The sequence below is a fragment of the Acipenser ruthenus genome, chromosome 17 (assembly GCF_902713425.1).
Source record: "Acipenser ruthenus chromosome 17, fAciRut3.2 maternal haplotype, whole genome shotgun sequence".
NCBI lineage: Eukaryota > Metazoa > Chordata > Actinopteri > Acipenseriformes > Acipenseridae > Acipenser > Acipenser ruthenus.
In genome coordinates this window covers 8,275,741-8,302,256 of record NC_081205.1, presented here as the reverse complement: position 1 = coordinate 8,302,256, position 26,516 = coordinate 8,275,741, and the positions used below count along the sequence as shown (strand labels likewise).

The window sequence follows — 26,516 nt, the reverse complement described above, 5'->3', positions numbered from 1 at the left end:
TATATACACACATACATACGCACACACAATTCAGAAATTCCATTGTTAAATTCTTGCTACAGCATGAAAATATGTGTTGTAAAAAAAATTAATTGACAACAAACTTCTGTATGAGGCATTGTCTGATTTTAAAATGAAAAGATAGCACTTACAATCAGGCAGCATGACATACAGAGCTGTTTATTAATAGTAATGTAAACAGCATGATTAATACTAGCTACCACAGAATTATTATTAATTTTTTTTTACTAAAATATTCAAACCCTGGGGATGTGTGTCTTAGTTACATTTACCTGTGATGACAGTGACATTGTGCCTCTATCCCCACAGGTAAGAAGTATCCATTCAATCCTAAACTGCAGTCTGTCTCTGCTGTTGGCATGATGCTTTATACTGTATTCCTGTTCGACTCTCTTTCCTTAAGGTTACTCTTTAAATGCTTGCTGTTCATTCACCCTGGTCCACTTCTGACACGGAAAATGATTCAAATGTATTGTATGCATGCCCGCACAAAGTGGGGTGTAGCCCCCCTAAATTTTTCATTCTGCCCCCCCCCCCAACACCGTTAGCCCCCTCATCAGTGAAAGTCTGACACCACCACTGATTGATGTGCTTTCATTACTGAACTTGCATGCTCACTGCACAGTCATTTTTTTTTCGAAAACAAAGACGGTGCGAGTGTGTGTCAATTTTTGACAAAAAGAGGAAAATAGTTGTCCATTTAAATTTCATAGTTTTAATCAAATTAAGATGAATAGCATGCAGTTTTAATAGCATTACAGTGATAAATATATTTGTTTGTATTTTTATGGCAATCAGAAATCGTATCATTGTAAGTTTACTTTTATTGAAATATGAGCACTTTTATTGTCAATCTTCTGTTGTAAACCTTTGGCTCTCTGCATACCTGCATAAAAGAAAAATACTTTTGCAGCACAATTAAAAGCTGGAGCATCTTCCTGGTACTTTCCCCCAGCACAATATAAATACCTTATATTACAGTGTCTCACTCCAATAGTCAAGCTTCAATCAATCAGCGTGTGACCTGCAGCACAGGAAGTGCCAAAGAGGTTGTCCACTTGACTTTGTTTCTTAAAGTTGTCATTACAGTTACAATGTAAAGGGTGGTGTTTCCTAAACTTTATTATATCTGCCAGTTAATTTTTATTTTGTCTTGATTATTTTAAATAATATGTTTACCTTTTAAAGCAAGTAGCTTTAAAGTACTTTTTCTTTTTCTACTGTTCCCTTTCCTTTTCATGATGTTAGCCATCATTCTTAGTGGTTCGTTTTGTGATTTTTAATTTTTTAATTTTATTTATTCTGTATTAAAGTGCTTTGACAAGTTGTCTGTCATGGAATGGAGGCCAGGTGAGACCAAGTGGTTATATTAGTAATCCTAAAAAAACATTTAAAATGCTAGGAGGCCAACGCAGTATTACACAGAAAGGGAAATTGGTAAAAGCGTGTGTCACAGATACAAATTCATTAAGCCGGCGTGGATTGTGTTGTATCAATATGATGCCAGGGTTACAGCTGAAGAGAATTTGCTGAACCAAGCAGAATTGTTCTAATCACATTTGTTAAGGCTGTCACTGTACATCATTAAAACATTTCCTAAAAGAATTAGAACATATGCAGCCTCACAATCCTGTTAGTGTGGAGTGCGTGTCATGTGGAAATCCTCGGAATTAGCTGAAACCTGAGATTTCCCTCAGAGTTAGCAAGAAATTGTCATCAAGCAGCAGTACTGGCTGAGTGGTTTTTAATGTTGGCTATTCCCAGAAAGACCTTTTAAAGAAGGGTAAGAGTTTATCGTGGTGAGAAATCTTAATCTGATCGAGATACCTAGCCAATCCTGTTTAGAAACTTGTGTATCCTTAGAATATATAAACTGTTTGGAGTATGTACAAGATATTTTATTGAGCAAAATAAAGATAACTAAAATATACTTGAAATATCTTTGCTTATATTGCAGGGTAATAACAAGGAAGGTTTAGTTAAGGACTGCTTTTTAAATCTTGTTTGGATTCATTAAATCAATTTCATGTAGAGTTGGAAGCTAATATTTCAAGAAATGTTCAACCTAATATATTTATAGACAAAATAATAATAAAACATCCTTAAAAAAAACAATCCTGAAACTTTCCTTAAAGTTTTGTGAAAGAAATCTAAAAGAAAGCAAATACTTTAAAAATAGGAACATATAGGAACTTACTAATTAGACCAATGTTTTGGGCAGTGCCTTCAAATGCTTTCTACTTGACTTCTTAGATTCTTATATAATTTACCTCAGGGCATTTGAAGTCATTGATACATTAAAGAATAGTTTTGCACAGTGGATTTTCTGAAATGTCAATGTGTCTGTTAAAATGTCCCCATACTTGTAGGAAGGTAGTGTATTAAAAATACATGCGGGAGGATTTCCAAGATTATCAACACAATGTTATTTGGTAATTGAGAAGCTTGACCGCCCTTCCTGTTGAAAGTTTTGAACACACTTAGGAAGTGCAAACTACGTAAAAATATCCACAAACTGCGGATTGCGTAAACACACAAATCAAGTGAAAAAACAAAATGTCCTGAAAGTTGGATAATTGATGCTGCCAAATAACACAAAGCCCACTTTACCATGAAATTTATGAAGCTTAAAATAGTTTATGAGAAAGAGGCTGATGTCAGGTCCATCATAATTCAGGCAATTGAAGGGGTGGTCTTGTAAAGCTTGAAACAGCCAGTTAGGGGCTCTTAAAAACGATGAGGTTATCATATTTGGCGTGCGATGGCTTTATGACCCTGTCGTTGTGATCCGTGATTAAGAAACTGAGCAGCAGATCTCTAAGGAAGACGGTGTAACCGCGGTGTTGTGAAGCGTGAGCTCCTCTGAAAGTTATTCAGGCTTTTCAGTAGGCATTTATTAACTGGTTCCTTTCGCTTACACATTGATCTAAATCAGTTTGCTTATAAAATGGGAAGGTAAACTCGGCCAAGCTCTGTGCACACAAAGTACAAAACAAGTTCCTTAATGTAAACAGTGATCATGTAAAGATGTCTAAGATGAAGGACTTGTTTTCTGTTAACTATCATTACAATGTTTTTTTTGGACCACTGATGTTATGAGTAAGGTGTTTTTTTGTTCTGTTTTTTAAATACTGTGTAACAGGACTGTCCAAAGAATGGACCTTGAGTCATATGTAGAAAACCCAATTATTGGTAGAAGCAAGTCCAGTCAAACTGCAGATAAATTGCTTAAGCATTTTTTTTAAAGCAGACATGTGTTTAATGAGCACCAACATACTGAAGCTGTGTCTTATGCAGTCTGGTTAAATTTCATCTCTTTTTTAAAATGTCTTTGCTAATATTTGCTATTTTGTTATTTAAATGTATTGTATATTAAGGTCTTTATTTATTTTTATTTTTTATTGATAATATTTATTTTTCCTGTTCGTCAGTATGGTCCTTACAACAAAAAAAGAAAAAAAAAAATTAGTTGCAAGGGTTAGTACCGAATAGTCAACTAGAAAACCGCACGTCATTGGTTTCAGATGGACGGAAGTGTAGTTGTGGTTGCAGCTCATTAACATATAAATACACTTTAGAACATTAATAATTACTTCCCAAAAAATTCAGGTACCGTGGTTTTAAAACAAACATCAAAGTTACAAAACAGCACATTCACATATAGAGCCCCTGACATTATCAAATACTTGACTCCTTCAGATTTAAGACGCCCTCGAATTTAAGACACAGCCCAAATCTCCTCAAATCCCTCAATTTGAGAAAAAAATAACACATCAAATAAAAATGCATTTACAAAGATACAACCTGAATTACACATATGGAGGCAGTTTGCAGCCGTCTGCTATCACACAGAGCATTACAGTTATGTGATTCTTCTCATTTCCAGTCGTGATTACTCGCATCTGTTTTTCTTCCAGTTTGTGAACTGTGGTATTGTTTGGCATGTCGAAAAATACAGGGGTCTGAGCAACATTTCCTATCTGTCCAAGCTGGTACTGTTTGTTAGAACAGAGCCTAATAACAGCTAATGACGCTTCTTTGAAAGTGGCTGCTTGTATGTCATGGATGATTCGAGATCGGGCAGTAATGTCTTTGTTCGTCTTTTTTCGGCAGTAAATCACGTTGCTGTTTGTGTACTTGGGTAGTCACGTCTTTTTTTGCCGATTTTAATACACTAACCCTACTAGTTACAATAATATTTAAAATAAATGTCTTTTTGTAACTGTTTTCTTTGGGATTTTTAGCTGTTGTAACTTAAACAAGCACAAATGTAAAACCAAACATGAGGATAATATTATGAATGTATTATCAGTTGTTCTTTGTATCGCTATTGCTGGTTTTAGATTATAGATAATCTGTGGCTTGTAAACACTTTAGACAGGATAAGCATGCATATGTTAACAGTAGCTCTTTCAGTCATGAAGGAACAAAGTCAACATTGAAAATATGCCAGCTGCTTCTGGGAGCTCTTGTAAATGGTTGGGAGGAAATCTGAATATTTTTCAGTGTATTTAATAAATATATATATTTCTAAAATCTAGATGTATATTTCTAAAACATTTAGAGAGAATGTCTAGCTTTAAAATGGGAGGAAAGCAAAACAAAGGCAAATCTGTAAATAACGCATTAAACGGTTTAAAATAATAGCTTTTTACAAGGTTCTATTCACAATAAACCCCTGATTATCAGGATTTTGCTTGGTAGTTGATCTGTCTGTTAGGTAAGATACCTTAACTTCTTGCTGTGGTGTTGCTTAAGTAAAGTGAACTGAACACCTTTTATTTAATACTGAAGCTGAATGTTCTCTGAATGAAAATTGTAAGAGGCTTTCTTGTCTAATAAAGAAACACATCATTTTAATGCATGATCTTATAACTTGTGAATAGAATTTGGATATGCCATCATAATGGTGATTTATGATGATTTAACAATCCAAATATTTCCTCACATCCACTCCTTTTCTTGCATTTCCCAAAACACTGATTTTCTCCTGGTAGGTAGTGTGACTCATTAAAGGCTGAAGAATGACCCGGTAGGTTCTTCACAAAACGAAACAGGACAGAGCTGTTGTACTGAGCAGATTAAACAGCCTGTGCTGTGTTTTATCCTGTTTCCTTATCTGCGTGTCCAACTCAACACAATGGTGTGAGACAATTGTGCTTGGGATGCTACGTAAATGAAACATCAAGGCGGATCGACAGCTGTCTTCCTTGTCATTTCCTTTGTCTGTGCTGGTTTCTGCGGCTTAGCATGCCTGTTTCACTGCCCACATTCTAGTAATGAGCACAAAGACAGCATCTGAGAACAGCGGGAGGGCTAACTGATGCCTTAATGACCTCTTAGATCTGCCACCCATGTGGCAATTTCATTATCTTGTAATCGTCTTTCTTTGTGTGTTGTAGCAGTAAGACAACAAAATATCAAGAATCTGCCAGTGTGATTTGTATTGTGTGGTTTGTATTTGTTATAGCAAAGCAGGACTGAGATGTTGTATTAAGTACACTTTCTCTTAAATAAAGGGTTAAGTCCAGATTAGTGAAATTGGCAGTGGGCTGGAAGTGGGCTGGTCTATTATAAAAATGTCCTGCTGGACAATCAATTCCTAATGAAGGTTTTAAGTGCTATACCGTGGTTAACAAATAGAAAAGTGTAGTAGCGCATAGTGATGGCAAAGAATTGTAAAATACTTGCTTTTAATCCTTGTAATGCATAATATAAGCATGGGAAAATCGTACTAAACCTCAAAATTAAACCAGTAAGAACATCAGAAAAGTTACAATCGACCATTCAACCTATCAGTGTTCGTCTGGTTTCCAATAGCTATATGCTACCAGGGCTGCATCCCGACAGGATCCAAATGAATAAAAAATATAGACCTATATAGTGAATGGTTGTGCCTGGCATGGAAGATTGGTGTTATTATTTTGTTAGCTGCAATTTCTTTAATTGCCTCCCCACATGACCTGGATGTTAACAGCGACAAGTCCTCTGCAATGCCAAGGTCTTATTCACTAGGGGCCTGTTCTAGCTCATACCACCGATTTGATATTTATAGTCTACATATTAGTGGCTGGCAACCCTTTATATTTATATCCTTAACTGTCCTGCTTGCGTGAGACTTAACTGTCCTGCTAGCAGTGATGTGCTTTGTGCAGTCTGTTCAGATTTAGCAGGAGGTCTATTGCTCCGATTCCTGGCTAAGCTGCATGAATACAGCCCAAGGTTTTACTGGAAAGGGTTCCAACCCTCATCTCAGAGAGTATATATTTCAAGTGGGACAGTAGTTGCCGTGTGTGCTCAATTCTTTTGGACATGCAGACAATTCAATGCGTTTTTATCACTTGTTTTGTCTTGTATCCAAGGGAAGTTGATTGATGGAGTGAGCAAATGACTAACAGCCCTGAGATCTACTGCACATCCCAGCTCATCCGCTTGCTGAGTCACAGCTTGACCGAGGCCCAGTCACATTGCCCTCTTCTGACCTGCTAAGCTGTTGGGTTGGGTTGAATCATGCAAAGAGTGCATAAAGCTACGGAAGAATGTAGTAAAGAGACACCAATATTATTATAGTTTTGGGCAGTGTTGGGGAAGTTGAACAAAATTGTAACTAGTTCTAGTAACGTATTACTTTGAAAAACACTAGGTTAATGTGGGTGGTAATGCATACTCTTACCTAATACCTATATTATAGATTTCCAAAAACATTGAACCCAAACAATGGGTGTGTAAAAATAAAAGTTAGTTGGAGCACAGCCTCATCCCTTAAAGCATCCCGTTGCCGCCTGCTAAAAAAAAAACAATAAAATAGTAAATCTATGTGACGTGTTCATCCCGGTGAACAAAAATGATTAGGCAGAGTAGCATCGTATACTCCACCCCCTCAGGGCGAGGCTGGGAGTGAGGTGATGGTGGCTGGGGAGGAGGTGGTAATTCAAAAGCACAACAAGACTGAGTTTGTGAAATAGTTATATATACACCTTATAGGTTAATTAGAACTTGCTGGTAATAGGCTTGTAGATAAACCAATCAATGTAGCAGGCACCTGTACTGTAGATTTACTGCCTGAAATATATATATATATATATATATATATATATATATATATATATATATATATATATATATATATATATACAGTACTGTGCAAAAGTTTTAGGCAGGTGTGAAAAAATGCTGTAAAGTAAGAATGCTTTCAAAAATAGACATGTTAATAGTTTATATTTATCAATTAACAAAATGCAAATTGAGTGAACAGAAGAAAAATCTACATCAAATCAATATTTGGTGTGACCACCCTTTGCCTTCTAAACAGCATCAATTCTTCTAGGTACACTTGCACAAAGTTTTTGAAGGAACTCGGCAGGTAGGTTGGCCCAAACATCTTGGAGAACTAACCACAGTTCTTCTGTGGATTTAGGCAGCCTCAGTTGCTTCTCTCTCTTCATGTAATCCCAGACAGACTCGATGATGTTGAGACCAGGGCTCTGTGGGGGCCATACCATCACTTCCAGGACTCCTTCTTGTTCTTTACGCTGAAGATAGTTCTTAATGACTTTCGCTGTATGTTTGGGGTCGTTGTCATGCTGCAGAATAAATTTGGGGCCAATCAGATGCCTCCCTGATGGTATTGCATGATGGATAAGTATCTGCCTGTACTTCTCAGCATTGAGGAGACCATTAATTCTGACCAAATCCCCAACTCCATTTGCAGAAATGCAGCCCCAAACTTGCAAGGAACCTCCACCATGCTTCACTGTTGCCTGCAGACACTCATTCGTGTACGCTCTCCAGCCCTTCGGCGAACAAACTGCCTTCTGCTACAGCCAAATATTTCAAATTTTGACTCATCAGTCCAGAGCACCTGCTGCCATTTTTCTGCACCCCAGTTCCTGTGTTTTTGTGCATAGTTGAGTCGCTTGGCCTTGTTTCCACGTCAGAGGTATGGCTTTTTGGCCGCATGTCTTCCATGAAGGCCACTTCTGACCAGACTTCTCCGGACAGTAGATGGGTGTACCAGGGTCCCACTGTTTTCTGCTAATTCTGAGCTGATAGCACTGCTGGACATCTTCCGATTACAAAGGGAAGTAGGCATGATGTGTCTTTCATCTGCTGCAGTAAGTTTCCTTGGCCGACCACTGCGTCTACGGTCCTCAACGTTGCCCGTTTCTTTGTGTTTCTTCAAAAGAGCTTGGACAGCACATCTGGAAACCCCTGTCTGCCTTGAAATTTCTGCCTGGGAGAGACCTTGCTGATGCAGTATAACTACCTTGTGTCTTGTTGCTGTGCTCAGTCTTGCCATGGTGTATGACTTTTGACAGTAAACTGTCTTCAGCAACCTCACCTTGTTAGCTGAGTTTGGCTGTTCCTCACCCAGTTTTATTCCTCCTCCACAGCTGTTTCTGTTTCAGTTAATGATTGTGTTTAACCTACATATTGAATTGATGATCATTAGCACCTGTTTGGTATAATTGTTTAATCATACACCTGACTATATGCCTACAAAATCCCTGACTTTGTGCAAGTGTACCTAGATTGATGCTGTTTTGAAGGCAAAGGGTGGTCAGACCAAATATGGATTTGATTTAGATTTTTCTTCTGTTCACTCACTTTGCATTTAGTTAATTGATAAATATAATCTATTAACATGTCTATTTTTGAAAGCATTCTTACTTTACAGCATTTTTTTCACACCTGCCTAAAACTTTTGCACAGTACTGTATATATATATATATATATATATATATATATATATATATATATATATATATATATATATATATATATATATTCTGTCAGAGGATTTTATGATTTTAATATACATTACTGACGGCTCAATATTGGTTGTTTTCTATCATAGTTTATGATGAAATTGCAATAAAAACATGATTCAAGACCATCAAAGTGCTTTGTGGTCCACTATGAAAGTCGCTATATAAATTAAATATTGATTGATTGATTGATCTTATTAAAAAGGCTATTTCAAAAGTAAGGCTACTTTTTTACAATCCATCTACAGCTGTGGCCAAAAGTTTTGCATCACCCTGTAGAATTAACAAATTGTGCTTCATAATGTCCAAAGAAACCTGCTGAATAATGGTATGTGAACATATTGAATTACATACCGCTTTGTAGTAACTGATAAAAATTGAAAAATGTGACATTTCAAAATCTTACATGAAATACTGTACTAGTATTATGGCTTCAAGTAGACTTTTGCAATATCATTTTGTAGTTTATTTGATTACACGAGGGTGCATTTCCCTAGTTGAAATCTATAGTAGATACAATGTACATATGCCACACTTCAGAGTTTAACAGAAACATGCTCATAACTTTCTTTAGCACAATGTATTAAAAGAATCCGAATCTGGGCATATATGGAGGTTGTCTGTCTGTCTATCCATCTGTCTGTCTAGCTGTTTGTCACACAACAGGTTTCTATATACAGTATCTAGAGAACAGTTAGCCCCATTATGATTACTTGCTAAGGACAATCTCTAGCACAATTATTGAGTGTATCAGAATCTGTCGGATCCTGTCAGTTGCCTGAATGACCTCTATGTTAAAAGGGTTAATTTACATCATCCAATTCTATCTCATCACCACAACAAGCTAATTATGAAATAAGGTCTTTCAGAGGCAGAAGATCTTGAATAACCAAGTCAGTATTGACTTACATGCCACATATCCATCAAGTTAAAAAAAAATGGTATTCATCATCACATTGGTTCAATCAAAGATGAGTGATGTTTTTCTAGCTGGCATTTATTAAATTTGAACATCATGATCATACTGTTCACAAACTTGTTATTAAAAAGTAAATGCTGTATGTTATAAAGGGCTAAAGTTTTATTAATAAATGTTCGTCTTTGCAAAGACTCACATATGACAATAATGAGTAATGTTTATGTACGGTATCGGTCATTTATTTTAAAAGAAAAGTTTATTTTTGTTTTATTCCCACAATTTATTACTTTTAATTAAAAAGTGAGATGAAAATTGTCTCTTTTATTGTGTGGAATAGATAAAGCATGACTCAGCTAAGGTCTGGATTGTCATCCATAACTATTAATTACTCACAACTTTTACAAATACTAAAAGAAACTTAACATCACTTTTGCATATGCAAACTATCAAAACTGTGAGACTGAAAAAACTTGGGGGATGCAGCTTTTATATAATACACAATACATGTCAAGGATGCCTTTGGTGTGACCAAAAAAAAAAAGCTGTTAACATAAGTGTGTGCTACATATGGCACATGTTTTTGTCCTGTATGTGTCATTTCAAATAACAATAGTACTGATTCATCTTTTTATCTTTGTTCAATGAAGTCAGTTGCTGGATACGAAGCCCGAATCCCAAGTTGTTATTTTTGTTCTTTCAGGCCAGCTGGCTCTCCCTGCGCAGTGAGTTTGCTAGCCTCAACCCGGCTCAGTTACACCACATGTTGAGGGAGTACAACCCCGGGCGGCCCTGTCCAGCGGGCTGGAGTCCGACACCCGAGGAAGCCGAGCCTGCCATGAGAATGGGTGCGTCACTTCTCCTCAGAGAGCTGCTTCTTTTCTTGTCCTCCCCGAGAGACACACTCAGCCTACATACTCCTGCCAGCAATGCTGTTTTTTAACACTTGTTATTAAAATGTGTTTGTGGTAAAGATGGCGCTATCAGTATCGTGACAAGGGGTACCAGGCTTTAAGCATAGCAAAGTGTAATAAAGTATAGTGAAAGCATGGTAAAGCATAGGTAAGTATTGTAAAGAGTAGTGAGGTATGGTAAAGCATATTAATAAAATGGTAAACTAGGGTAAACTAAAAACAAAAAATGTGCCAACTGCTAAAAAGTAAAAACGAAACCAGGCTAAGTGCATATTATGACCATGGTAAAACTGCAAAAATACTGTGCAAAATACCACGGTAAAGCCCAGTATCTAGAGAACGAGCTTCACTTTAGGAGTAAGCAAACAAACCTGGCAGTCAACAATGTCTGCTACTGATAAAGTGCACAGGTGACACAACTGCGCCAGGATACAAGCAAACCGTGAATGATGAACACTGCAGCCTTAAAAAGTAATACAAATTTTTTAAAAAAAACTTTCTTCTACTGCAAGCCAAAACAAACTTGTTTGTTCTGAAATGTTTTGAAGCTATTCCGCAGGAGCCAGAATTCTTTAAATAGTTGACCTGTTTTTTTCCACAGCTGATGTTCTTGAGAGTTTTGACAACCACCCTCCCCTGATCCTGCCCTGCAGCAGCTTTCACATCGAGCTTGGGAGACCAATCCAGGATCTGCGTCTTCTCTCCCAGCTCAGTCGCATTCGGGAGTTCCTGTGCAGCCTTAAACAGAGCAGCCCTGTACCCTCCCAGCAGGTAATAACACAGAGGCCTCACACAGGGCCTTCATATTATAGCCTCTAAAACAAAATGTCAATATTGAAAGAATATTCATTCCACCACTATGAATAACGTAATTATAGAACCGCCCTGAGCACTTTTAACAGTGGAATATACATTTTTAATACTTTCAATGCAACAATATGGCTTTCATTGAGTCGATCCTTAAAAGCCTGGGACTATCTTGGGCAACCAGACAAAAACAGTGATGGCTGACAGTATTGAATAATCTTATTAGTCTGTAGTATTGCTGTAACATGCCTCAGGGCTTGCTGGCTTTATTCTCATTTTTGAAGAGCAAAAGAGCTGAAACTGGTTCCCATTTAGGAATTTAATACTGTTTTCTCCCGTTTGATTGTCACCTCACCACTGTAACTTACATTCTGGCTCAGGTGGACATAAACGGGCCTCTTCCATTCCTGCTCTTTTCCCGCTCTTAGAAACGGATGTTGCCAAGCAACAAGAATCATGTAGGAGTTCAGCAAGAACAGGCTTACCCTTAGCACCATTCAAAGTAAACACATTTTGGAGAGTAAAATTAAGAGCTGCTGTCCCACCCATTCATTCTGCATTGTACATAGATCATATTTTTGTACCACAGCACATGATGCTTATTCATTTATTTTGCCTGTGTTTGAGGATTACCTATTTAGGGATACCAAGATATTCCAGGGCCCAATTAGTTACAAAACTAATAACAAGCAACTCAGAAGGTTAATCAGAGACCTGTAAAATTTGCTTGTTAACAGTTTTATAACAGTCACAATTTGGGTAATAAATACTCCACCCCCATTCATTTGCATTCCTAGAAAATTTATGCTTTTTTTGTGGTACCACAGCGCTTGTGATGATGGCTTTCTCATTCTAATATTTTGATTATGTCTATTGGTTTTATCAATATAATAAATAATTAACTGTGATACGTGCTGTAAAAAAGGTATGCTGTAAGATACAGTCAGCATTTCTGTCCCAGGGAACAGTATAAGCCCAAGACATAAAATCTAAAAGATATGTATCTTATTTTTACATACGGTTCTCATTTACTCAACTGATTTTATTTAGTTTTTTGTTAATTTTAGCAACAAGCAAATGGACTTATTGGCATAGATTGGCAAGATAAGTTGCAAAGCATTTCTGTAAAAAAAATACAAAAAAAAACAATTCTTCTAGGAGGTTCCAATGGCAGTGGAAAGTGTGACCTCAGCATCTTGCACCAGCAGTATGAAGAACTCTGGCCCCCTCCAAGATTCTGACACACCCAAGGATAGAGAGTCTGATGTTAAAGACACATCTCTCTGCGGCCGGTTCCTGCTCCCCGGAGCCAGTGACCTGAGCTCTTGCGGGGATGTGCTGACTCAGAAACTGAAGAATCTGGAGCTACAGAGCAGCCTGCCAGGACAGAATGACCTGACCTCCCACAAGCGCCTGGCGCTGGACCCCTCCTGTCTCCTCACCCCTCCCAACACACCCCAGATACTGGAGCTGGCAGAGGCAGATACAGATCTGGAGGGACCTTTTAGGCACTTCCTGAATGGCAGCCACAGGGGGGGAGACGATAAAGACCTTGATACACCTAAAGGTAATAAACATGCTTTTTTGAATGCTAAGCAATGCTTTCACATCATTCTTAACTCTTATTGGCTTTACGTCATTTGGAAACTGTTCAGTGGGACACTCATCCCCTGGGGGGAGGAGTCATATGCATCATACACATGGGAGGGGTCATATGCATCATACACATAGTAGGGGTCATACGCAAAAAAAATTATCATATAATAGACGTATCCCCCAAACTCAACACCACATGACCATCATGACAGTAAAAAAAAGTAAAAATAGACATAATGAAGCGTTCTTACCTTTGTATAAGTTAGTGATCAGCAGATGTGTCAGCCACACGAAGTTTTCACTAACTCTACTGTGCAGAATATAATTTTTTTTCTATGGGCAAATATGGGGACGCAGGACATTTGCTAGGAAATCAGGACTGTCCCGATCATATAAGGACTGTTGGCATGTATGCGTACACACAGCTTCATAACATTAGGCTTTACTAGAGTGAAGTAGGACTGATGCTTTTATTCAAATAAAAAATAAAAAAATTCCCACACAATCAGAATTCATTGCTCACTTTCACAATGTTATGACAACACCACTAGAACAACAGATTGTAAGAAATTTTCTTTTTCTTCAGTTTCCCATTCCTTTGTGGTCGCAAAAGCTGGTGTTTTTCATATGCATATTCACCTGAAGGTATCATAAAAAAAAAAACCTTGAACAGGTAGTTCTTGTACGTACACCTTAAAATGAGTCCCCAGAACTAAGTAATTGATTGAGGTCTGATTTTTTTATGCATACGATAAATCATAAGTGCTTTAATTGTAAGTAAAATATGGGTCAGAAGTAATTGTGATTAGGATCCTTCATTCAATAAAGAGGACCCTTATTTGCTGATCGTGTCTGTCTGTCTGTCTTTCTGTCACACTCCACCTGGTCAGTACAATAACTTGATTTTGCACCAATCTTCTCCAAACTTGTATCATACTCTCCTACTTTCCTATATACGTCATGGACTGCATTTGGTGGCTATAATCCGATACATTTATATAAATATTTTTAACCTTTCCGGTAGTGTGTGATTATTACGTGATTATGAGGACCCTCTGATGTGCAAAAAACGCATAGAATGTAATCTGGATTGAGTAAGGCTGTGTGGGCCAGTGGTTAAAGGAACAGGCATGTAACCAGCAGATCCCCAGTTCAAATCCCAGCTCAGCTACTGACTCATTGTGTGACCCTGAGTAAGTCACTTAACCTCCTTGTGCTCTGTCTTTCAGATGAGACGTTGTTGTAAGTGACTCTGCAGCTGATGCATAGTTCACACACCCTAGTCTTGTATCTTGTAAAGCACTTTGTGATTGTGGTGCGCTATATAAAGATTATTATTATTAAACCATGGTAAACTGTGCTAAATGTCCATTATAAACATGGGAAAAACACAGGAAAACTGCAGAATTACAGTGCACATTTACTGGGAAGTGCTAGAAGAGTGTGTAATCTCATATACTATAAGCTAAAAAAATGACCTAGAGTGGGAGAATTTAAGATCAAGTTGTGTGGATTTCATGAATAAAAATGGTTTAAAAGCACCCCTATACTGCACACATAGAGATATACATGTAAATGGGTCAGTCTAGCTTTGGTACTGCATTATCAATGTGTCCCTTTAAGACTAATCAATTGTTCGAAATTGGATACAAGCTAAAAACATTTATTTGTCCTACATTCAGTGGTACCACAGAATTGAAAAACACACTTAACTGGTCCAGGAGAGAGGGGTGCTTTGAATGGCCTTTGTGTTGCCATAGCAACATCTGTGCTAATAAAGTGGATTGCAGAGACATTAGCTAGTAACAAAATGCCATACAGTACCTACTGTACACGGACAGGGCACAGCCAGGCTGGGATTACATTTAGATTGTGGCACATTATCATTACACTGACTTCAAAGAAAATGCAACCAACCAATATAAGTGATAATTGTAATATGAATGAATTGTATTTTTTTTGTTATTTGGCCTGGAAAGTCGTTATAAGAAAAAGAGCACCATTTCACAAAATCCATCCAGTTTAAAATAGTTAAACTGTGTAATAAGAATTGACCTCCTCAAACAGTTCCTAATAGAATAAATAGTTCTCATTTAACCATGCAGATTAAACTGACAGGACGCTTCCTCATTAGCTATAGATGTATTAATATATATAAATACCTGAAGCAAGAATCATGTTTCCATGGTTACTGCGGCAACCAAGTACAGCTGGAGACATCTCAAGCTAATGTAATTTAATTATAAAGGGGTTTGAAGAGGTTTATTAGACTACATTATGATGGCTGTGTTTGAAGTAGAAACGAGAACCATGCTTGTAATGGCCCACTCTACAAATAGAGGTAATGACAAGTCAACAAACCACTATCCAATTTTGATCATTTTATTGCCATCTCAATATCATTTCATATTTATCTCATAAGGATAAACAACATTCTAATGACTGAGGTTGTTGAAAATTGAGCATTTATAAACATGGTAAAGGATGGTAAATGCATTTTACAATCATGGCAAAAGCAAAGTTGCCATACACATTTACAGTAATAAACCTCAATAAGGGTAATCATGACATTATTCAATTAATCAGAGAATGCAAAATGCAAAGTATCAAATGGTATGAAATTGTAGTCTACCCTAAAGCATTCAGTAAAAATTATTAAACATCTACATTAAAAGCTTTTAAATATCTATGTTGTGTTGAACTACGTTTTCTTTTTCATTTTTCATTCTCACTTCCTTGGTCTCTGGTCCCTTTTTTAAAGCCTATAATATAACAGTGACCGATAGATTTTACTTATCAGTAAATAGCTAGAACCCCTTTATTAAAGTGAAAGACGCCCATTTCAGTAAATGCATTCAAAACTATTCACTAGGGTTAACAGAAAGTGCTTTTTGTATGCAGTGTTCACTTTATAAATCTAACTTGGACAGATTAACACAAAGTGTAAATGTATTTTAATCAGTTTAAAACCCCTTCAAAACAATCTTTGTAAATACGATCCCAGATTCTTTGACTATGAGAAAAGTGTGCCTGTCCCTGTGGAGTGTGATATAAATAATTGCTTTCATTTCTGGGTATTCTATTCCCTTTCCAAGCATGTGAAGTTCCTGAGGAATGAGAAAGGGGTGGGGTCCTCTTTTCACCATGTTGTTTACCAGCGGTTCCTTCCAGGCTTTCTGTGTGCTTTTGATAGCTGTTTGTTTCATACCCAAGGGCATTGGTAAAGGTTAAGCGGCCCTGGCACAAGATTATGAATGCACTGTATTTACTATAATTCAACATGATGAGAAATGTCAGTATTGTATTGATCTCTTTCTTGAAACTGTTAGTTAAAACAGAAACAGAGACATTTTTACAAATTAAAATACCAAATCTCTCTTGAGACCGAAAAAGAAAATAAATGGGAGATTAAAAGAAATATTGACTGTGCGCTGCATTTCAGATGTTTGTTTGTACTGGCTTGAAAAATGTAATTCATTTAATGATTGTATACAGTTATTTTTAGCTACATTGTAACTGAAAAACATGAATAACACAAGCATTGTTATGTGGAAAGCAGCTGAACACACAAAATGGGAGGTTTAAAAAATGGCATGACCTTTGACCCATAGTCTCTGATACTACATCCCCAATGTCTGTGAAGAGATAAGACATCTCATTGAAACATAAACAAGGTTTGTTAGAATTAGAATTGCTGACCACAGGTGACCAGCCAACTTGGGTATCTTCTTTTCAGGAAGGTCTCAGCATAGAACTTGTACTTGCACACCATACCATAACAACATTCAATCCGATTTTACTGAAGGATAGTTAGCGATGCATGTGTTTTCCAATTAAGAATGTTTATTTAAGTTTTGCCTGGGGTGTATTCAGACTGTGTAATATCAGGGGTTGTAAAGCAGCATTATATTCCCTCAATGGCTAAACTCTTCCCAATATGTTTTACATTGTCAAATTCTTATGGGAAATGTATTTTCCCAGCTTACACAATTACTGTGTGTACTTGTTTAGTGTGAATCTAAAATAACATACAGGTTCAGGTAACTTTCGGGAATAGCTGACAGTCTATCAGAGCAGGGGTGTTTGTATTTATAATACATGGTGAATGATAATTTTCCTATAAACTTCTGTGTGTTATACACAGTGGTGGTGTGAGACCCGTTATAATGAGATCAGGTGATGAAATGAGACCTGTGTATAATAAGATTGATGATAAAACTGAAAACCTCAATTTTTAAAAACTAACTCTACCACCAGTACATGAACACAACTAAACCAAAACAAACAACAATGGCCTGCAGATTTAAAGTTTTATCTACAGACGAGGTGGAGAAATCTGTGGAAGAGCAGAATAATGCAAGTATTCTTACTACCAATAAGCAACACACATTTAGTAAGAAATGACCTCATCCACTTGCCCTCTGTGGGATGTTAAGCCTTGTAGACTGACAGCCCTCAGAAAGCAAAGCCTCTTGAGTAACAAGGAAAACATTAAACTCCATGTATATGTCACCAAAAATCCTTGATAGAATTACAGCCTTAGTATTCACAGTTGGGTGTACATTATTCCTTATACTATACCCCCATGATGGATGCATAAACCCTTTCATTTGGAGTGGATGTCTATATGTATATGTATATGCCACACTTTTTATGCATGAAAGATCGTAAGAACCTCCTTTAGCACATGAGAATCTGTGGGTATGTTCAGGCACCCTGTTTGTATGTCTGTCTCTCAAACTAATTTATTACGTATAGCTAGAGAAGCACTTATTTCATTTAACATTTGACTGATGAAAAATTGAGTTCTTTTGATTATAACGGGATTCCTAGTAGTGCAGTGGCCTCAAAAGGAAGTCATTCCAGTCCTGATCACATAACACTCTCATTTTTTAATGTTATCTTTTGCCTGCTTGCCATTAATGTAAAGCTATTTTGGTAGAAGAACTGATCCTTTAGTCTGGCACTAGAATTTGCAAAGACGAGGTGCTGTCGAAGGTTTTCAGATTACCGCTATGGGAATTCGCAGTTGATTTGGCAGATGGAATCTTAATCCTAGTAGGTTTTGTTTATGTATGAGGTTTGTACCAGGGACAACATGAGAAACTGTGTGTTAGGAGACTTTCGATCATCTTAACAGTCAACTGTTACTTGCAATGTCATTTTGTGGCGTCAACCATAGATCCTCTATTGCTTCCGCACTACTAGAATTCAATAGGCGTCCCGTGGCCCACTGGTGGCTTATATTATTGTGAGGGCCCCACAGCCAACCCATGTTTATTAAAAAATAAGAAAAGTATTAAGGTGGATGTACTGTAGCTTACAAAGTAATGCCATTATCTATTATGCACTTCCTTTTGCTATATTGGTATGTGCAGTTTTAAAGGAATGTTGCAGTAAACATGTGTTTTCTTTGATATCTGGTACTACACCAGGTTCAAGAAACCTCTGTTTGCAAGCCTTGCTTTCAGGTATTGTTGCACTTCCTTGGTCACAAGATGCTTCCCTTATAGACTGACATGCTTTCAGCCAGCAACATGCTTGCACCCTGAACACTACTGATGTGAAATGAACTAAGGCGTGCACCGTTTCCTGTTTATAAGTAGTATACTTCTATTGAGGCCTTGGATAACCTTAATGCATATACAGTGACATGCTGAAGCTTTCATAAGCTATGGCAATATGTATGCCATCCCTAACTCAGAGTCTGTTATATTTTAAAGCTGCATGCATTGATCCCTGGTCACAGGAAGCAGTGTCATCAATCATATTGTTCTCATCCACAGTGAAAGGTGTCCTCAGCCCCTCTCCAGAGTCAGGCACCCAGACCAAGCCAGGTGAGGAGGATGAAGTATTCACTGTGGAGCTGGAAAGAGGCCCGCATGGGCTGGGCCTAGCCTTGGTTGATGGCCTGGTGAGTACAATTCAATATCTTATAAGTGAATACGTTGTGTGTATTATCGCAAGAGATGTTAACTCGTGCAGTTAGGGTGAGGGTTTTCTCTATTCAAACTATGCAAAATGATTAGTGTTACAATAAGAGATACACAACACATTACAACACATGAACTACTACTTAACATAAAAAAGATTTATTTTTTATTTTTTTAAAACTTTAGAACTATGCTGTTCTGTGCACAGGATGGCATCTATACACAGGATAAGATATAATTTTGACAAATCCTTAATGGCGATTGGTTGATTGATCGTACATGATTTCACCACAACTATTCAGAAAGTTACCCTAAGTATCCCTAGTTACCCTAGTAGGAACAGCAGTGTGGAGTAGTGGTTAGGGCTCTGGACTCTTGACCGGAGGGTTGTGGGTTCAATCCCCAGTGGGGACACTGCTGCTGTACCCTTGAGCAAGGTACTTTACCTAGATTGCTCCAGTAAAAACCCAACTGTACAATGGGTAATTGTATGTAAAAATAATGTGATATCTTGTAACAATTGTAAGTCGCCCTGGATAAGGGCGTCTGCTAATAAATAAATAATAATAATATCAATATCTATAATTTAATACAATATATATAGTAGACAGATCAATCAATTGACTCTAATTATTTAATTAGCGCACTGTGGGTTCCATTCAATTGATCAAAGTGGGGGCAGGTCATTTTACCCTATTCAGACAGCTTGCTCACAGGTATCTTGTTATCCTTGAATAGAAAATTATGATTAGTAAGCTTCTCACAAGAACAGTGTTGCCTCACAAATGCTTTCCATTTACTATCAGTGAAGAAGGACAGGGTGGGATACTTGTCCCTCATTTTTACCCTAAATAATGTGTTTGTGCAACGGTGACTGCCACAGCTTGAAAAAATAAATACATCACTTCCTGTAATGATGGGTCAGAACGACACCAGTGGGAAGATTAAACATATAGTAGGCCTTCAAACAAAGGTCTGATTCAAACAAAGCAAAGAGTCTTATCATTCTAAAATGCTCTTTTTTATCACATTATCTAACTTCCAGTAACTGAGCCGTGTCGTAAGGGAGCCTTGTGGCCTTCAAGGGGTTTTAAGGCCTAGGAGGTGCCTCAAAACAGTGATGGCATTCAGATTAACCGGCTTTTTTATAATTAAAATAAGGCTGCGTGTTTTGAGATCCCTTAGGGCTGCACTTGAAAAGCTAATGTGACCCCCTGGTACCCCGATTGCACCCCCTCAAAGGGTTCATTTCCCAGACCTCAGTAGGACTTCCCTAGCTATGCACTGCAATGCATTAAACCCTATGGATGCCAGGGGTCCATGTGAGAAAAATGAAGGGAATTTGATCTGGGAATTGCTTTTGGGCCAAATCTACGAATCTTTTGCTGCTGTGGAAAGTTTCCTTCAGTGGATAAAGATGTTTTTTATACAACAAAGTACCCCCCTATAATGCTGGATTTTGGCCTGTAAACGGTTAATGGAGCAAGACTTGACTAATTTCAACAAAGCAGGTCCTGTGTTTATTTCCATGTAAAGAGAGCTCTGGAGACCTTGTGGAATAGCACCAGGTATTTGGAAAGTTACTCTGTGAGTAATAAGAGGTGTAAGTAGAAGGTCACAGAGGAGAAGGGGTCACTGGACAAATCAACAAAGGGGTCAAAGGGTAAGGTCAAAACAACTTTAGATCTACTAGAGTTACCAAGTGAAAGCTGGCTGCAGTTATATGATGGTAAATCTACCATCAAATACAGTAGTTAAAGCTACAGAACACAGTTATTGTCGGTGCCACTTTACTTGGAAGTCCCGATTTAAATTAGCCACATCTTCAGTACTAATTTTGAAAATCTTTGTTTAGACCTTTGTTTCTACCTGCCATCAAACTAACCACTAACAGCTCTAGTTCATTTATACTGCAGTCGATAGAGGTACAGTCAGTAACCAATTTTCTAATCGAATATCATACAGGTAATTGAGAACACTTTGTTATTCAGAAATACTACAAAAAAAACACAAATTAAATAACAAACAACTAGAAGACACTGAAAAAGACTTCTAATCGAAACGTTTGTCATTGAATGTGAGTTTCTTTTAGTATTTCTAAATTCAGCACTATTGAGTGATTAATAGTTATGGAAGACTTTACTATTCTAAAGCAACCGAAAACAAGTGTAAGCTGCCAGAGACTGTGTGCTAACCAGCGACTCCACAGGCGAGCATCTTAACCACTATGCAAAAGAGCAGGGCTTGTCTGCATTCTGAGTTATTTAACCTCATCTCATCTCATCAACAGGGGACAGAATCCGTAACGGCAGTGTATCACACAACACTGCTGCCCGTTACACGTGCATAGTAATATAAGATATGCATTGAGAAAGCTTTATTATTTAAAAGCAAACTGTAGAAGCTTCACGGAAGCCTTCAAATGCACCAGGGTGATTAATATGACAATGAATGGTTATTTGAGGCTCGCAAAATAAAATGATCAATAACCTTTAATAATAGTTGTTCATGTGACTGGCTGAGTGATTTAGCTCCTTTCCATTACGCCTGCCAAAATCTGTGTTAATGTTTCAGAACTAGATAAAAACAACTCGCTTTGAAAAAAGAGGAGCAAGCCTGGAGCAAAAGCTTAGTAAAACCATTAGTATATCTTATGATGCTCCTACTTCTTTTTATAAACCGTTCATATTAAAGTGGACACTAAGTCTCTTTGATTAAAGCTGTCCCGCTCACATTATTCTAAAATTACCTCAAACCAAATGACCCTGCGTGACTCAGCACCACGTGATACACAAACAGACCTGATCCAGTGTTCGCACTGATTCCTGTGCTGCCTTCAATGTTCAGGTATCTGTTCTCTTTAGCCCCTCTGAAGGGCATACCAGGCCAGTTATTCATAGAACGACTGTAAATAGCTCCCATGTGAGGAGATAACGCAAGTGTTAAGTGGTACAGGCTAGTCCAAACAGATATCCTTAAAGGAGTAATGCCTTTTATTGTTTTATATGGGATTGTAGCCAACAAAATAATTTAGGAAATAATACCCATTGTCACTTCCATTCGTTTTATAGGTGTGTGTGTGTGTTTGTGTGTGTGTGAATTAATGTGAATTAAAAATCTCTCTCTCTCTCTCTCTCTCTCTCTCTATATATATATATATATATATATATATGTAGTCCAACCCTCCAACTATTTATAGGTTCCCGAGGCAAGGAAGACGTAAACGCAGTCTTCCATTACTTTGTGTCACTTTGTCCCCTTTCTCAGTCCTGGGGAATACACTTGGCATTGTCTTTGGTGCTCAAAGTTACCTTGATTGATTGTGAGAAAAGTCTGTTTTGCATTTGAGATGAGGAAACCAACCACCTTTCGCTGAATCCTGTTTAGTTCAATTGTACAGAGATGACCACGAAATGTCAAACTAGACTCACCTCTTCAAATGTATGTTTTTTTCTCAATGTTTTACACTGGCCAGTTTTAATGCAGGCCATAAATGAAGTTAGAGCCCCTTGGCTTGCCTGTGTTTGACTTTTTTTTTCACACATAGTTGCCACTGCCTGTCATCAAGACCAATAAGTGCTCCTAAATATAAAGTGCATTAACCTTCTGAAGCATTGACTACTGCAAGGTGATGTCACTGCGTCAGTGTGTTTGTTTAATTACGAATTCCCCAAAAGATGAAGGCTTCAACCAAAGAAATTAGGTACAAGGGTTGTGCATTATTGTAGCATATGTAGTGTGTAAATGGACCAACTTTGATTGAAAGCAGATAATACTGAACTGTCATGTGTCAGTGTCTTAAACGCCTCAGAGCACTGTTAATGTGAAAACCCGTGCAGTCCATATATAATAACCGCCCACAGGAACCTTCAAACTTGTTTTTCTTGCTTTCAAAAAGAGTACTGGTGGATTAAATTGCTAGTGGAGGATTCAGTAACACACTCTATTTAATCCAGAACTTAATCCGTCTTCTTCCACTCAAAACACACTTGACAGCTAGGACAAGTAAAATTATACCACATATTTTCAGAATTTCATTTCTTACCTGCACAGTATCCTATTACAGCATGTGTCGTATTGTGTAATTTCTGCCAGGCTTATTAACGTATGTGCTGAATGTGGGGGCTTTACAAAACAGCACTAGAGGTGTGCTGCATCGATTATTTCTGCACAAATCTTTATACAAAATCCCAGTTATTCATAAATTAAAAAGCCTGGTGAGTAGAAACATCGAACTGAATTATACAAACTACCTACAGTAGAATAGGGTATTAAACAGGTAATCCATTATATTCAGAAAGTGTAGTTGTTATAGTCTTTTAACTGGCTTGGTGTATTACAGTCTTGCAGAACACTCTACAAAGTTTACACGAAATGCAATGCACTACCTTTACTTTGTCCCATGTTGACGGTATAACACATCATGGGTCATAAATCAACTCTGCAATACATTTCTCATTATTTACTCGGGGGCATTCACCGGGAGAAAAGGATCGCAGTGTATCCAGATCACGCTCCCCCCTGCAACAATGCTGGTTTTCTGTTCCCCCAATGTTTCACTCATTTGTGTCAGAGCACCAGCATTGTTGAAGTGCGATGTTGAGAAGAAAGATTCTCGTTCTTCTGGTGAACATCCCTGAGTAAAAATGGAAAATAAGTAATCCCGTTGTTAATTTACCTACGATGTGTGAATAAAAATATTTTAAAAAATATAGTATATGTTGGGGAGGAAAGAAATTGCTGTGAAGTGGACAACACAGGATACAGTAAGGTAAAGCAAATTGTTTCTTGTAAACAGTGCAAGGGTTCTGTAACACTTCAAGTCCTTCAGTACACTTACCAAACAATCTGGGGGAGTGCAGGGACACTACCTGCGTTGACAATGGTCCAGTGCTAATGAGCAATGGTAGCAAAGAGACTGCTACTGTACAGTGCACTGAACTTTTGATTAAAAGGTAACATTCTGCTTTTTTCTCGTTCTTCACAGAAAACACCTTTGAAAATGAGCGGAATATATATTAAATCTCTGGTTCCTCACTCGCCTGCAGCAAGGAGTAAGAAATTAGGGTTAGGCGATCGGATTCTGGCTATTAATGGAACCAGTCTGGTTGGAATAGACTATAACACGTACGTATGCTCATTTTACAGTGGATTTGAAGACAAGCCGTATTGGTGACTCTAATTAACATATTAACATACACTCACACCTGTTTAATCCCATTTGGGTAAACAGTTTGTTATTATTGTACTGGATGATCCAGAAATCTCAGAATATGAAATGCATCACAATGACACTATTACTGTTGTGAATGATGCTTAACTAAAACACCACAACATAAAATGTAGGTTATTATGTATATTACTGTTCAGAAAACAAACACACACAAAAAAATTCTCATCTCACCGTTTTATGGGTTATTTTCATATCAGATAATATTAGCTCTATGGAAGAGATAGGTAGTACACAATTTAGTGAACACACATATCTAGCATATACCCAGAGACTGGTAAAGAGAGAAGTAAAATGATGCTTAACCAGTAGACTGTGGATTATTTTCCACATACATGAATTTCAATGACATAAAGATCAGAATGGTTGGGGTATTATTTATAAAAGCTATTATTTGAACTAAATAAAGCCAGCATGTGAAACCCTGTATTCATCTTCTCTCCCTCCCTATTAGTTATATGAGTGTAAGTTGGGTAATTAACAAACCTGTCCATGCTGAGATTCCTTGTTTCTATAAATTCTATACAATGCAACATTTGCTGCCTAGATGTGATACAAAAACCACTGTGCTTCAGATCCCCAAAATATAATTTTGTTCTCCCTTTGCAGCGGTAGGGATCTGATCCGGAGTTCAGGAGACAAGCTGAGGTTGCTTGTGGCCAAATCGGAAGCACAAGCCCTCACCACCAAGATCCCGGTAACGAAATGTTAACAGGACTGTTCGCAAGCCAGTCTGTTCACCAAGGCCTGCCTGTACAGCCACTCCTATGATGAGCAAGTGCACTTGAGAGACTGAACGAGGACTTGCTTTGCCAGGAAGACACTGCTACACTTTCTCTGCGACTAAAATACAGTAGAATTTAAACTGAGCGACTGATACAAAGTACAAAAGCACTTGTCATGAAGGATTTAAGAAGATTTCCAAAAAAAAAAAAAAAAAACCTTTATGGTTATATAAAAAGTCTGTTTATTGTTTTATTGTTTTGGGGGGGGGTAATCATCAACTTACAGAAGTGAAATCGCCTGTGCAGAACTGCTGAGTGTCAAGCGAACTACTGGAGTCTAAAGACCTGAGACATTCTGTACTGATTACATAACCAAGTTATTCAAACTTAGTTACAATATAACTCCTTATAACTCCTTATCCATAGACCTCTCCTAAGTGTAATCACTCAAGCCCTGTTTTCTGAAATCAGGGATGTTACGTTGTGTTTCATTTCCTAAAGGTTTTAATTTTCAGTTTAAACATGTTTCAGTGTTTACATTTGTAGTTCAATAAAAAAAAAAAACCATCATGAGAGGCCCAGCCCTCTATTAGAATGATGTTACTAGAGCATTAATAGGAATGAGACGACGACAATGTATTCAAAAATGTCTATAAGAAACACATCCTACTGAATAAACACTACAGCTGACTTCTATATTTGACATGCATATATTTGACAACGGCTAAACGATTAGACAAATTCTATACATTTAACATTTGGAAAATGTTTAAACTACACAACCTAGAATTTAAGTTTTATAAAAATAAGTTTTCAATAGCCTGATTAGTTAAAACAATGGAATGAAAAACTACCAATAGTATACCATTTAAAATGCAACCTGTTTATTTCTTTTAAAAGATATTGTGAATGTTTATTAATTGCTTTTGTTATTCTTCAGATCAAATGCAAGCCTGCGATTGTAATGTAAAGCTTATTGTTGCCAGTAAGACAGTGTTATTTTTTCCATTTTAAAGAAAGAAAAAAACACGGATATGTGATTTTGTAACATTTATATTAAGTATTTGTTATACCTAAAGTATATCTATAAGAATCTGAACTACTCCACATTTATCTTTTCAGTATAATAAATGCTATGGTATTGTTGAATATTTATAAATATGGGTATGTTCAATTTTATTTCAAAGCTCAAATTTCAACTGACTCAGTTTTTTTTTTTTTTTATTCTTAAAAACACAAAATATTCTTTAAATAACAGTTAAATCTTTGTGACAAGGACCCCATTTGTTATATGTATAAAAAGGAAACTTAATAACACGCTACAGACATATAATGTGATGTAATTCAAATCAACAACATGTTTTTGTTTCCAGCTGGCAAAGTCAACCCATTCATTCGTTAAAAAAAAAAAAAAAGAGTCCAGACTGTAGTAATGTTATAAATGGTTCTGGTAAAAACGACAAGCACAAATTTTCCATCTCAGCAAAAACACAGAACCTAAAACTCTGAAAAGGTAACGGCGTTGACCATATTTATCAAGCAGCACTCTTATTTTACGTTTCACAACCCAAACAAAACTCATTGTAGTCCAACATACTTATCAAGT

At 37.2% G+C, this 26,516-nt stretch overlaps 1 protein-coding gene across 2 annotated transcripts in view; it reads left to right on the top strand.

The window, feature by feature from the left end:
• The window catches only part of LOC117423568 (ras-associating and dilute domain-containing protein-like), a 67,890-nt gene extending 42,393 nt beyond the window's left edge, over nucleotides 1-25,497 (top strand). The window contains exons 11-16 of one of the 2 annotated variants that reach the window (XM_034039568.3): nucleotides 10,409-10,553; nucleotides 11,221-11,390; nucleotides 12,585-12,993; nucleotides 18,809-18,936; nucleotides 23,943-24,082; nucleotides 24,795-25,497. In XM_034039568.3, coding sequence (XP_033895459.3) covers nucleotides 10,409-10,553; nucleotides 11,221-11,390; nucleotides 12,585-12,993; nucleotides 18,809-18,936; nucleotides 23,943-24,082; nucleotides 24,795-24,897 — 1,095 coding nt within the window. In that variant the 3' untranslated portion in view covers nucleotides 24,898-25,497. Of the gene's footprint in view, nucleotides 1-10,408; nucleotides 10,554-11,220; nucleotides 11,391-12,584; nucleotides 12,994-18,808; nucleotides 18,937-23,942; nucleotides 24,083-24,794 lie in introns of those variants that run through there. The other variant, XM_058989908.1, reaches the window with a different exon arrangement.
• The last annotated feature ends 1,019 nt before the right edge of the window (nucleotides 25,498-26,516 follow it).